This window comes from Alosa pseudoharengus, unplaced genomic scaffold (genome assembly GCF_046254945.1).
Source record: "Alosa pseudoharengus isolate Yale_2024_CS ecotype anadromous, Long Island Sound unplaced genomic scaffold, YU_APseudo_1.1 YU_APseudo_1.1_scf_1, whole genome shotgun sequence".
Lineage (NCBI taxonomy): Eukaryota > Metazoa > Chordata > Actinopteri > Clupeiformes > Clupeidae > Alosa > Alosa pseudoharengus.
This window is the reverse complement of record NW_027468564.1, coordinates 31506794-31520769: the sequence shown is the minus strand read 5'-3', so window position 1 is coordinate 31520769 and position 13976 is coordinate 31506794. Positions and strand designations below refer to the sequence as shown.

Here is a 13976-nt window from a genome sequence, read left to right as displayed (position 1 = left end):
ATCTCTTTTTAGACAACTGTGCTAGCAACCTTAGCTTATAAATTAAATAATGCTAAAATAAATATTAAAGCTGCAGTAAAATTTTGAATGTTTACAACTCTCAGGCCCCTCCCCCACAACCACCGAGCATCCCCTTATCGAGTTTGTGCTCATCAGTGCGCACCAGACTGCACCAGACTGTGATTGACAGTCAGATCTCACACAGCCCTGCTCTGATTGGACCAGAAGAACCGGGAGCTGTGGAATTTTGCAAAACAAATAACAGGCTGTAGGTGGAGGTAGAAGTGCAGGTTTTTTTTCTAAAACCTGCTGATTTATGTTGTTCTGTTGGAGCATAGTGTTTGTTTCAGTGAATATGATCAAAAAAATCTTGCCTACTGCAGCTTTAATACAAATTATAAAAACAAACAAGCATAAAAACAGGAATGTGTGTGTTTCACACCAAACAAAAATATTTTCCTCTCATAACTTATTTGAACCTGGCAAACTTAGGCGCCAGAGTTAGGAAAACAACACCATTGGATCAACATTTCAAAAGGTTATGGCTTGAAGGGGTCAGAGATAAAGTCCTGCTGTAAATGTAAAAATCTTTGAGTATAAACAAAAGTTTATGAAGGGGGTAAATTTACCCATCTAATTTGCCACTGGATGGCAGGCACCTCAAATTATGCACCTTTCAGTAAATACTGGATGTTGAACATATTTGAGCAGGTTTACTTTCTTTTTTGTCATATTACCCACATAACAAATTAACAGTAAAACAGTAGGCCTAAGATGTAAACCAACAATAGTAAACTATTACTATAACCACAAACCATTATTAAAGGCCTACAATAAAGTAGCCTGGTCAAATCAGTTCCTATCGTAGGTGACTGTTGTTCTTCAGAGCCCTATTTTTACTACCCCTGTTGTCTGTACCACGTCCATTACGGACACTATCATCATGATTAGCACTGCCACCTCCAGCTATGTTGGGCAGAGGGTAGTAAGCATGGTATGCCTAGTGGACACCATTGTATACACGCAAAGACGCACCTCCATTCACAGACGCACTGTGACTATCACTGTCAATAGACGATCGATCATACTCTCCAAAAGGCAGATATATTTTCCTTCAGAATCTGAATAGGTGAATAACATAGCCTACCCAAGACTTAATCACATGCGAACTCTTTTTTCAACATTTGGTGTAAGCCTATTTCTGCTTCAATTTGTGCAAAACTATGGCCTGCATCGCTTCCGCGCCATTGCAAACTAATGCACGTCTTTGTGTTTCTCGCGTGTATTTCTGTATTTCCAGAAAACTTTGTGCAGCGAATTTGGGCTTGAATTGAAGCTATAGATGTTTAGCAACTAGTGGAGGAGAGTACAAATGACATTTGTCACTGTACTTGGATCTATCGTCTGTTTGTCACAATGAAAAATACCCTCAAGGGCCTTATTACATTATTATTATGATGCACTGCTAATCATACTCCTCTAGTTTATTCCAAAAAGTAGTTAAATGTTGTTTCCCCATAACGACTAATTCTAATCTAAAGAGAGCTGTGGCACAAGTGACCGCATCCTGACCACATAAGTGTCCAAGCATTCACGGGGACTAGAGTTTTATTCCGACCTGCAGTCAGTTTTCCGATGCTGCCCCTCCCTCCTATCTCTCCCCCTCACTTGCTTCCTGTTACACTCAACTTCCTTATCCGCATGAAGTTATCTAAAATCTAAAAAATGCTTATCTTGAGTTTGACAGGCTAGTTTTACTAATGACTGCAATAAACGCACACACACTAAGCAGGAACTCTTGGGACACATTACATTTTACTCCACAAATAATAATTGATTATATATATATATATATATATATACACAGTTAAGAACAAAATTATTCATACCCCTGGCAAATATTGATTTAATGTTGATTTTCTCTTGACCAATATGTTTGTTCTGACTGAAAACGACACTGTCACATCTGTGCCACTGCCACTTGGTCAGCTCCATCGACCTTTACAAGGTACTATTCCCTGAATGTAGCGGCCGGCCTTTCCTTTGGGGAACAGGTGCTAGGTGTGACTAAGCCGTGACTCCATGCCCCTTTTCAGTTTCAGTTGCTTCTCCCCGAGGCCCGAGGGGCCTTCGACTAGGCATAATTTATATTCATTTAATTTGTTACGATTCAACTAGCCTTGCATCTTGCGGGCCAGTTGACTTCCATCCCTCTTATGCCTTTGCGTCTTGCAGTAAGCCCAGGTTAGCGTCTGGTGAACGGAACAAAGGTGGCAGCACTTGTGACTGGCGGTGCGGCCAAGCCTAGGGACAAGCCTAGCCTGTACATACTGTATATGGTTCTTCTATCTATCTATCTGAAGAGATCTCTCCACCATAGCGCCGCTCGGAGACGGGTGTCGATCAGTTTAAAGCACTAGTCCCATGCCAACACAGGTGCAACACTAATCAAGGGCGTGGCCGGTGCAACCGTTGTGTCTTAAAGAGTATCCATGTTATTCGATCTGGTAGGTTGATTCCCCGTACATATGGAATATGTAACGGACAGGAGAGAGTCTCTTCACTCAGAGAACAAAGGTTACAACGTAACCGAACGTTCTGGCAAAAGGTAATGAGCGATATTAAATACATACTGGAGATTACAGCACCACTCACACCTGGATGTTTTTTGGGTATTAATACAAACCTCAAGAACAATGCTAGGGACAGATACATAATGCAAAGCTTAATGGAACTGAAGCAAGTGACCAGGCTTTTGGAAACAAGCCAAATCAGCAGATCATCAATCGTGGTACAAGAAAATTGAACAAACATTGGAAATGGAAAAACTCACTTTACCAGTTAGAAATCAAATAGAAAAATAGAATAAAATGTATCCAGAGCATATAGTTAGAAGAATAAAAATTTAACTTTCTAATATGTGTCAAGTTTGCACGTCAGAAATTGGACCCAAGCGCAGATACTGTTCACAAATTTATTATCAGAGTCAGAGTGAACAAAAGGGGCAACACAAAGTCACAGGCAAACAATTCTCCTGGCAAAATTAGAATCCAAAATAAAACAGGCGTTACTCCAAAAACAAAAATAGGTCTTCGGCCAAAATCAGAAGTTAGGCAACGTCTATAATCCAAATTGTCAAAATAGAACAAAAACTCCAAAAACCCAGACAGGCAAAATCCAAACAGAGTCTAAGTCTAAGATATGCAAACAAATCAGGATAACTCACAAAACAGGACGTTCCTCGGTTTGGCAACAGTCAAGAGAGCAAAGATGACCCACGCACAGCAAGAGACAATCTGACAATGAGTCACAAGTAGAGCAGGGTATAAATAGGGTGGGTAAAACAAGCAAATAAGGAACAGTTGAGGACCAAAAAATGGCGAGAAAGAGAACAAAGGCAGGAAGTAGGGGTGTGACCAAAAGCACATAGAAAACCAAAACAAAAGCAGACATTGAAAAACACCGAAACAAGCCAGCAGAGGGCTACAGGAAAACATCAGATTTCTGACACTGCACACACACACACACACATACACAGTGGAGCTGTCCCCTTTTGTGTTGTATTGTTGTCTTTCTGTCTTCCCGTGTTTTATATGTGTGTGTGTGTGTATGTTATATGTCATGTAATGTAGGTGTTTCTATTGAGTGTTACAGCAAAAAAATGTAGTATGATAAAGAATGTAATGTTTCTTGAACTACAATTAAGTAAAAAAAGTAGAGTCATTTGGTTAATAGTTTGTGGATAAATTGGGTCTAAAATAAATATGAAGCATTGTTATTGGTGAAAGGTTGTTTTATTAGCATAATTGTGTGACTGCTCACAGCATGTTACCCACAGTGCACCTCTCTACAAGGGCCTCAATCTTCCTACCCCATTTCTCCTGTGAACTGTTTGGGTTTGTCTGTGATGTGTTTGTATTTGTGTGTGTGTGTGTGTGTGTGTGCATTGCTCTGCATGATTTTAGAGAGTTCAAATAAGTGGTATTTATGTGAAGTTAAGCTTGCATGTGCATATGCATGCACTTGTAGTTTTTGGTGCTTGTGTGTTTCTTCAACTTCTGCAGTAGTGTTTGTGTGTGTGTGCGTGTGTATATCCAGTTGACTTCCTACCCCCGACTAAAGGAGGAAACTGAGTGGGTCGTCACTACCCATTTGAGGAAGGTAGAAGGCAAGACCAAAGAGCAGGTATGTGTGTGTCTCTGTGTGTGTGTGTGTGTGTGTGAAAGGGAGAGTGTATATGTGTGTGTGTGAGAGAGAGAGGAAGACAGCATTTTTAGCTATATGTTGTATGTGTATGAATACACACACTGTTAACGTATCATCTCCATCAGGTGTACATTACCATATTGACAGTATTTCCATACATTAGCATGTAGCATTCTGTATTGTTTTGAAGGACTGTATATGAATCCATGAGACCTGTGGCAGATTTCTACGAATCCTCCGTGCCATGATGTGTCACCAGCTGTTGTCCTCTCTTAACCAGGTCTTGCTCTTGATTGACATGGAGCTCTCCTACATCAACACCAACTACAAGGACTTCATTGAATCCATCAAGTGAGTGAGACTGTGCTGACATTGTGGGTGGTGGGTGAAGTTCAAAGGCTATCAAGAAGAAAGGTTTATTGGGCATGAACTACAGTTATTGGTTATTGTGTGGTATTGGTAGCCTGGCGAGCCAGACCCACATTAAAATGTAGGGTCTGGGCACTCACCGTTCGCAGTGCTCAGTCCGAGGGGCGGGATAATATGTTGTCTTTCAAATTCCCTCTGCACGCAATAGGCAGCGCTATGAGTCCCATGCGTTTCCCACCAGCGGAGCTAGTTGGCTAGTTCAAACATTTGCCAACATAATAAAAGCTTAACTTGTGTCACACTGTTCGCCAGCAGCAACATCCATCTTATTTGTTTTCAAGTAGCAGGGAATTCAAGCCAAACCGTTGCAACTCTGCCATCAATCATTATGTTAAGCCCACCTAACGACTCTATACACGATTTCAATGGCCTGATTAAGTTTCGATTTCTGGAGCTCACAAGCCAACGGAGAGTTGCTAGACTACATTTGCTGCCAGGGGGCGCGTCTAGATTTCTAGGCTATGGTATTGGAGCACTGAGCTGATTTGTTTATGTTTGCAGTAAAGCCGAGTAGGAAATAGATTTGTGCCTAGTTATAAAATTTGTTTTAGTTAGATCTAAGACTTAAAGAAGCCCTATCATAGACAGTAAAAGAAATGGACGAACAGACTCCGTCGTTCTCAATGGGAGGGCACTGAGTCAAATTGAACGATTTTTCAGTTGGTCACCCCAGTACTGCGCAGACTCGCACTTAACTTTGTGACGTTAGCCATCGAACTGAATCTTGTAACTCATATGATAGATACACAGAAATTCTTCTCACACTTCCTTCGCCTTCAAAGTCATCTAAGTTAAACATTTATTTATTATTATTAATATCCTCACAAGTGATATCAAGTCGTGTTAACGTTGAAACTACCACACATGATCATCTTCAAAAACAGTCACAGTAAAACAAAACAAATCAAAGACCAATGTAATAAAATCATCACAGCCAACGAATGTGTTTTGTGTGTTGTCCCTTCGGATCCCCAGGACAATACAAGCCTACTTCAACAGTATATTACACAATAGGCCTTCTCACTGAACCACCTTGCTTATTGTCTTTGCACCTTGCTTATGGTGTCAGAGGATTCATATGATTTAAACTGACATAGGTTACATCAGTGTTGCAGAACTGTTTGGATTTACATACAAGTTGGTTCAATATTGCAAACAACTTATCTATTATATTGTACCACATCTACTTGTGGAACACTTGAGATAGCTTGCGGACCACACTTTGAGTACCACTGCTGTATGTAAATATAATAAAGTTATTTATTGAAAATTGACCTGTTTTGTATATTTGTTTTAGGAGTTTCATCAGTTTTTGTCCCTTTTAAGCTAAAGGTTTATCTTACCTTTCATATCTTCTGTCTCACAGAGGGCCATAGTCGAATGTTTAGTGCATTTTGAAGGAAGTACATTATGCTAAGGCAGACTGGTTCTAATCCTGGGTACAGGGTCATACAGACAACAGGGGTACTGGTGTTGCCCATTTTTCTAACCACATGAGCAATCCCCTTACGAAAAAGTAGTATAGGAATCTTATAGTATTTGGGACAAAATATTATAGTAATCTTATAGGAATAATTATTATAGGAATAATTGGGACATACTGTAGAAGTACTACTAATAACTCTATAATATCCTGTAACCGCTATAGTTTTTCTATAGTAGTCTTATAGTACCTATAGTATGTCCCGAATACTATAGTATTCCTATAAGATTACTGTAATATTTAGTCCCAAAATACTATAAGATTCCTATAGTAGGCTACTTTTTCTGTCATACGTGACAGAAAACAACTTGAGTAGGCTAACCTCTGCCAATGTCAGGCTATCAATAGTTCTCATTACCGGAGAAGTCTTGCACATTCTCTGCTTCTGTAGGCATTCTGGTAGCTTGGTGTTACCATCCTACGTACTTCCGGCCAAAATTTGATTTCAGCCTCGCACGTAGTCTGGCCCAACCCACAGTATGCGGCTCGCGTATGACCGCGCCAATCAGGGAACAGTTGAGTGATGACGCGGAACTTGCCTGCCGAGTTGCTTGTAGTCCAGCGAAGCTTGTAGTTCAACAGCACAGCAACAATGGCAACGGAGGAAGAGTCGCTAGAAGCTATCCGCGAAGTTGTCGCAGGAGCAAGAGGCTTGTCTTGTCAATTTTATAAATGGCAAGGACGTTGTAGCTCTCCTTCCAACTGGCTTTGGGAAAAGTTTGATTTATCAGATGGTGATAAATAAACCTAAACGCACAAGTGTACTACATGCATCACTACTTTTCATGTTTTCAAATAAACTTTTGCTGCTCGTTATTCTCCCCCCTACGCTCAAATTACCTTTACAAAATCAATGCGGCATAGGCCTACTTAAGGAATGGAATGTTAGCTACTAGCTAGCCTACCGAGCGGGGCTCAAGGCGAGGCTGCTGTGATTATGCTTGACTGGGACTAGCGGTTACCGAGATGGGCTCAAGGTAAACCGCTCCGTGTTTGTGTTTGACAGAGGCTAGCCTGTGGCTGAACTGGGCTCCAGGCGAGGCTACCGTGCTTGTGGACAGTAACGTTAGCCAGTCACCGAGCATGGCTCAAGGTGAGGCTGCGTTGTTTTATGCCGAACAACTGTTAGTTTAACTGAGCAAGCTCCAGGTTAAATAACACGTAGGTCGTCAGTACAATCCAACTTATCCGAGAGTGAAGTCTGAACAGCCCGTGTAGGACGAAGTAAGCTCCGTAGCTCCGACGAAGTCACCGGGCTGCGTAGAACAACAATCGTCTGATAAGCGGCGAGAAGAGAGAAGAGGAAAACTGGCGTGTGACAAGACGCTTTTGGTATACAACTCTCGGTCTGTGGCTGGCGCAAGTTAGGGATATATCCACTACAAAGAGACTGCCCTGGCGGTCAGGTAGCCTACATACTAGCCAGCGGTCTGTTTACTACTGAGAGCAGAAGTGGGAAGCAGAGCCTGAAGCGGAAGTGGTAAGCGTAAGAGCCTGAACTCCGGCGCACAGCATACGTCATTACCAAACGTTGCTGATTGGTTAAGGGAACTCCAATGATTTTAAACCACGAAATAAGCATCCGCCCATTACGGAGACAGATTATTATTACTTTGTTCCAGACTGTATGACGAAGAGAAACGTAGTCACAGGCGGTAAGGACCAGGCTAGCATTCTGGTACAATTCCAGCAAAATATAGCTAGGTAGGTGTGTTTGCATTTAGATCTATATTGGGCTATGACCAAGTGGTATTTCAATGATCGTATCATGGAATTCAAACCATAACTATCTATTCCGATAGCATTAGCAGGCTAGGTCAGTGGCTGAACTGCATTTAGGGTGCTTACCTGTGTTGTGAAGTAAAATATCTACTAAGAAGATTGCAAAGACTTTTGACTGTGTAAAGAAAAAGGTCTTTCTTTTAAAACGTTTCCAACTGTTTATTACTTGAAAGCAAGATGACGATTGTCAGAAATGTTTATCTCTTTTGGGAGAAATTTTAAGCTGACAGGCAATTGTTACCATTCTATTAAACCAACGTTCACCGACAAACGATCAGGAAGCGGTTCTTCTTCTTACTCGGATACTAGGATCAAACACATGAAGTTGTATCTCCGAAGACATTTTGTGCAACAGTTTTGACTCGAGTTTTAGCCAGGTTTTAGCACTGTAAAGTTGAATATGGAGCATAGCACAGGCGGAATCGGATGAGGACGCACTGGAGGGAGCGTCACAGTACTGTTAGCCAATCAGAGGTGAATTCATTAGCATATCATTAATATTCATGACTAGAGGCGATATCCAGTCGTTCCTCGCCGCCCACCTTCCCCACCAAACTAGAACAGCATGAAACAGACGCAGGACAGCATTTTTTTTCACCAAAACCGGCTCACAGGGCATTCATCAACACTACTACAGACCACTGCAAAATTAATGAAAAAACGATGAGATGAGACCTTTAACATACAATGCTATTGTAGGCTACATAGCTTTTTCACGAGTTTCCGTGCTGGCTGGACTACGCTTCTTATCCAAACAATACGGTTATCTCCCTTCGGTGCGTTAGCTTCCCTTCAACCGGACATGCTAAACATTCTTCTTACGGGAACCTAAAGTTACGTACGAGGTAGTCGAGTCTTGTTTTGCCTTTTATTGCTTATGTAGATAACACTGAAGCTAATATATCGGCACAGGATATATGTTATATGAAGTTATGGGAGTTCAAAAAATTCCTAAATGAATGGGCATTCTATGGGGTGAGCAAAGATTTGATAACCACCGCTACATCGATGCTTCTACTTCCGGGAATTCGCCTGCCCCCTTGAGCCCTATGCAGGTCTGGTTATTCTTTCGCTGTTTCTGGGTTTTCGCCTGATTTGGGCTCGCATTTTTCACGATATAGCTCCCCCTGCAGCTTCGGTAGCAAGTGACTGCTACGCTAAACCCTACTAGCTAGTGAGCTAGCCATCAAGAAACCAAGCTAAACACATTCAGGGCTCACAATAAAACGGTCGAGCAAACACATTGTTCAAGAGACTATTAAATCACATTACAAAAACCAAGGGTAGGCTACTTACAATTTCAACAGCAACAAAGCCAAGTCGGAGTCCGTTTTGCAGTCATCTAAGAAACTACAATCTGACTACATTTTCGAGGCACAATTGAATACTTCCGCTGAGTTACATCCGGATGTTTTCGGACCGTGACTAGGAAGTTGCATATTCGTTTTTTTTGCGAAGAAGCACTAGGGGGAGACGAAGCACCCACCAAACGACCCAAAAAGTGTTGTAAAACCATCAGAACGACTCTCAACCTGCATAATTAAGGTCATTTTTGCTAAAATTGTTGCATAGGGCTTCTTTAAAAACATTCATATTAAAGTTGCTCTAAGCAATGTCACTGGTTTTTTGGGCTAAACATTTTTTTTGTCATATACAGCAAACATATCTACATAATGCAGTTTATTCTTCTTTCTTACACAAGCTGTTGTGGTGCTACACCTGCTCCCTCACTAACTTCAGGACCACTAGCTGAATTATGGGATTGTAGTGATTTAAGAAGGCATGTAGCCATGCCTTTGCAAAAGAAAAAGGATTTGGATTAAAATGTCATACAATATTCCAATGAAAATGGGTTAGAAATAGTTTTTGTGTCTGTGTTTTATAGTGCTCAGCAAAGGACCGCCAATGTGAGCAAGAAAAGAGCCATGCCCAACCAGGTAACTGACAACCTCAGACATTCTTCTTTCCTGTTTCTTTCCACTCACTGTACCGCTGTCTGTGTCACACACACACATACACATACTATCTCACACAAACACACAATCACACACACACAAAAACACACATACACACATGGCCGGATTATCATGACCACGGGCCTTGGGCACAAAATCGGAATGCCCCCCCCACTCCACGTGCACGCAAATAGTAACCAACAAGCTCACTCTCGCGAAGGACACACAGTGTTTACAGCGCATAAACCCCTTAATCTAACAGGCTACAGATACGTATGTTTTGGTGTTGTTTTTTTCTCTCATGGATAAGCCTACCATTTTGAAAAAGTTTGAAATATAGGTTAAAAACGTTGATCAACTAGCCTACAAGCTGACATTTGGTAGCATAATGGATGGAATTGTAGACTACACAAAATCAGGGGTTTCTCCCCAAGGAAATCTTTTGAATTCTGGCAGCTAATTGGACGTTTTTCATGCAATTTTGGACAGAAACTTTAAGCTGAAGGCAAGCTGGCCCTCTGGCTCATCCAAACCACACACACTGCATGCATGAAACAAACACTAACAACTTGGACATCACAACAAATGAGGATACCCATAAATAAATCTGCACTTATAAGACGTTTATTTGACAGAAATCAATTATGTTTGTGTAGGCTATCATCTAGAAACTACAACAAAGTTTTTCTAAGCAGCCCATCAGTGGTTCTCAAAGCTGCTGTAACCTAATGGTTGTGCTGTGCGCTCGCTCTATGCGTAAAGCCACTAAATTATGCATGTACTTACTACTAAGTTTAGACAGAAGTAGATTTCATGTGTGTTGACTAACTGCTCAATTGTGTTCGAGAAACCGCTATGTTAGCTAAAACTAGAAATGTAATGCCAGAGGAATTACAGTAGTGGATGGAAAGCTGCTGGCTTAATGTTGGTGGGAGATTCCTGAAAAAAAAAACATTGAATCACTTAATCTTTGGGTTCATACAAACCCTCGTACCAAAAAACCTTGTGTGTCAAGGCGTTCTTGAGATATAACACTGAAGGTGTTTTTGACCTTGACATTTGACCTTTGACCTCCGACATCAATTCACTTCATCTTTGAGTCCATACAAACACTCATACCAAATTTCAGGCATGTATGTCAAGGCATTCTTGAGATATCGCGCTCAGAGTATTCATGGACTTGACCTTTGACCTCCAACATTAACTCACTTCATATTTGGGTCCATACAAACACTTGTACCAAATTTGAAGCATATGCGTCAAGCCGTTCTGGAGATTTAATGTGCAAAGCATGAGATATGGCTGTGACTTTTATTTTGACACACGGGAAACACTTAAACAGGATATGTAGTTCAAGGAGAGCCAGATTGTATGCTAAGCAGCTGAGACAGTTGGATTCACAGGTGACACCTGTGCCAGTGTTCTGATTATTTATTCACTCTTCATCTAGAAATTCATGTGTGCTGTGCTTTCCTGCCATCCATAGCAGTTGCAGTTAGCCTGGGGCCGTATTCACAAAGCCTTTTATCTTACCACTGGGAGTACTCCTAAATCGCACAAAAGATTTTAGCTAGAAGTTTTCTCTTAAAAGTTATTCACAAAGCCTTTCAGACCTACTCTTAGTAAGGAAAAATGACAACTCCTAAACTAAGAGTGAGTCTTCGTTGCTATGGATGACATCATTACTCATGCACGAGCTTGACTGAAGTGACCACCTTGATTGGCTGATGACTGTAACGCGAGAATGATTCCAAACACCTCCCTTACGATGATGAGTGACAGGTGACAGGTCTGAGAATGCGTGCGCTACACAAGTCGTGCGAAGGACGGAAGATGATGAATAACTGACTAAAAAGGCCTAGCCTAAATGAATAAAGAGAAAGGCAAACCAAATAGCCTAGTAGCTTAATGAAACATAGGCCTACGGATTGATGCAGTATCTTTGCAACATTATTAAATTAATCTGTCACCATATGCCTACGTTTGCAAAGAGGAGAACATTTGAATTTGATTCACAATGAAATGTTACATTTAATTTACATGTTGACAATGAGTAGTTTTAGTTGTTGTTGGTGGCGTTATTGCATCCCTTTTATGCCTACAATGCAAAATTGTTCCCTCGCGATTGGAAGCTCCTGTTGCCGCATACGCATTTTAAAACATTGTGACATGAAATGCCACAAAAAGCTGTTTGTGAATAGGTCTTAGTGAGTTAGGAGTCCTCTCGACTTCTTTTAAGCTGTCCCAGACTTAGGTGCTACTTTTAGGTCTAAAATGCTTTGTGAATTACTTTTAGTAAAAAAAATTAGGAGTCCTAAAGTTAGGAGTGACACGCCCATTATTTTTAGGAGTTGCTCCTAAATTCGCCACTTAGGAGCTACTTTTAGCCTTAAAATTCTTTGTGAATACGGCCCCTGATCCTCCAGTAGCAGAGTGAAGCGGCACCTAACAGAAATAGAAGGGGGGGGGCAGTTGTTAGATAAATATGTTCAACTGAACAACAAACTAACAGCTAAGCCTACAATCAAGTAATTTTACACCACAACCTACCACTCATACAAACGTAGTTCAAAACGAAGGCCAAGTTTCAACCAGTGACTGTTTGCCATAGAAGGCCATTTCCCTCGTCAGTCCAGCTATGAAAGGTGGCTGACAATTTGAGTGTGAAGGCTTAGCACTACCGCCGCCACTGCACACAACCCTAGAAACAACGTAATATAACTTACCTACTGAATCCTCAGTTATCGCTTAATCAAGTTATGAACTTACTTGACGTAATACGAATATTATCAAACTAGCTAGAGTTAAACTTAACGTCCTCTCGAAATGCAGCTAGACAACGAGTTTGTTGCTTAACAGATAATATTAACGTTAATGCCAGCTTGCTTACTTGCTTGATTAGAAGATAACTAGCTGAGTCGTTTTAAACAGACTTCACACACTCCATTTGAACATAAACGACAAATTAATTGACCGATCCCAAGCCCCACCTCCCATTGTCAGTCCCATAGTTACTGTTGCTAAGTCGGACAAGTTTGCAGGAAAGTGTGCGAGAACGCGCGTTCAACATGGGGACACAGCACCCCATTTAGCAGAGTGCAACAGTGTTTGCTGGCTTTCTGAGCGTCAAGTATTAATATATTCAAAAAACAGAGGCCAGAAAGGCCTTCAGTATGCGGAAGGACACATTCACAACATCCGCTGTTATCAATGAGGTGGAACACCACAAATTGAGGACAAACCAATCCGGTGTTACGGATCTTAATGGGATGCATGTTAACAATTAGCACGTTATCACGAGCAGGTAGTTTACCTTATTTGCTGCAGATGCGATCTGATTCAATAAACAGGTCTGTGCAAATATATGGTGTTGACGTGTCCATAACAAAATCTAACCATTTTTCGAGGATTAATTGAAGACGGGACCAAGTGCTGCAGATCCAAGTTCCCACGCAACTTGGGAGAGTGGCTAGCCTGTTAAGCAGCTCATGTTGAGGTAGCTTCGCTACGGTAGGCCGATGGCCTACTTATTATTTTGAATGGCTGCTTTAGAAGGAAGAGTTCAAATAAACATGATACAAGTGTATTGAAAAGAAACCACTAGATCTATCCGAGTTTAAATCCATACCACGCACGACATATCTGCATGGCAGGCAGACGCTATCAAGAGCAATTGCAGACGTGATTTGTCTTGCACTAGACTTCATCAGTGCCCGCTTAATAGGCTATACTTAATTTAAAATATGGGCAATGTAGTAGGCCTAATATTGGCGATTTCGAGACCGCATAGCCTATACAGCAAGGCATAGTTTTGAATCGGCACATGATTTGATCTTTAGAAGACATTGGCTATCTCTCGTTCAGCCATCAATAATGCAGTAGGCCTAGGCTATTATTGCGTTTGTTGAAAAAATGATCGTTAATTATTTCTGTGAACAGTCTTCTATCCCAAGTTAAACATGGCAAGGCAGCCTGTGCCTAAAAGCTGAAAGTATTCTTGTTGTGTGTAAGGCGATACGTGATTGAAGGTGTAGCCTATTTGCGCGTCTTCCAATCGTATTCTGTGCAAGTTCAGTTCCTGCAAGGTATAATTCTTTGCGTAGGCTTATGTTGTCGTTTCA

General features: G+C 41.3%; 1 protein-coding gene across 1 annotated transcript in view; it reads left to right on the top strand.

The window, feature by feature from the left end:
* Positions 1 to 13976, top strand: part of LOC143125732 (dynamin-2-like) — a 131793-nt gene that overhangs the window by 96649 nt on the left and 21168 nt on the right. Inside the window, exons 11-13 of the mRNA XM_076287459.1 lie at positions 4099 to 4185; positions 4487 to 4557; positions 9786 to 9837. Coding sequence (XP_076143574.1) covers positions 4099 to 4185; positions 4487 to 4557; positions 9786 to 9837 — 210 coding nt within the window. The remainder of the gene's footprint in view (positions 1 to 4098; positions 4186 to 4486; positions 4558 to 9785; positions 9838 to 13976) is intronic.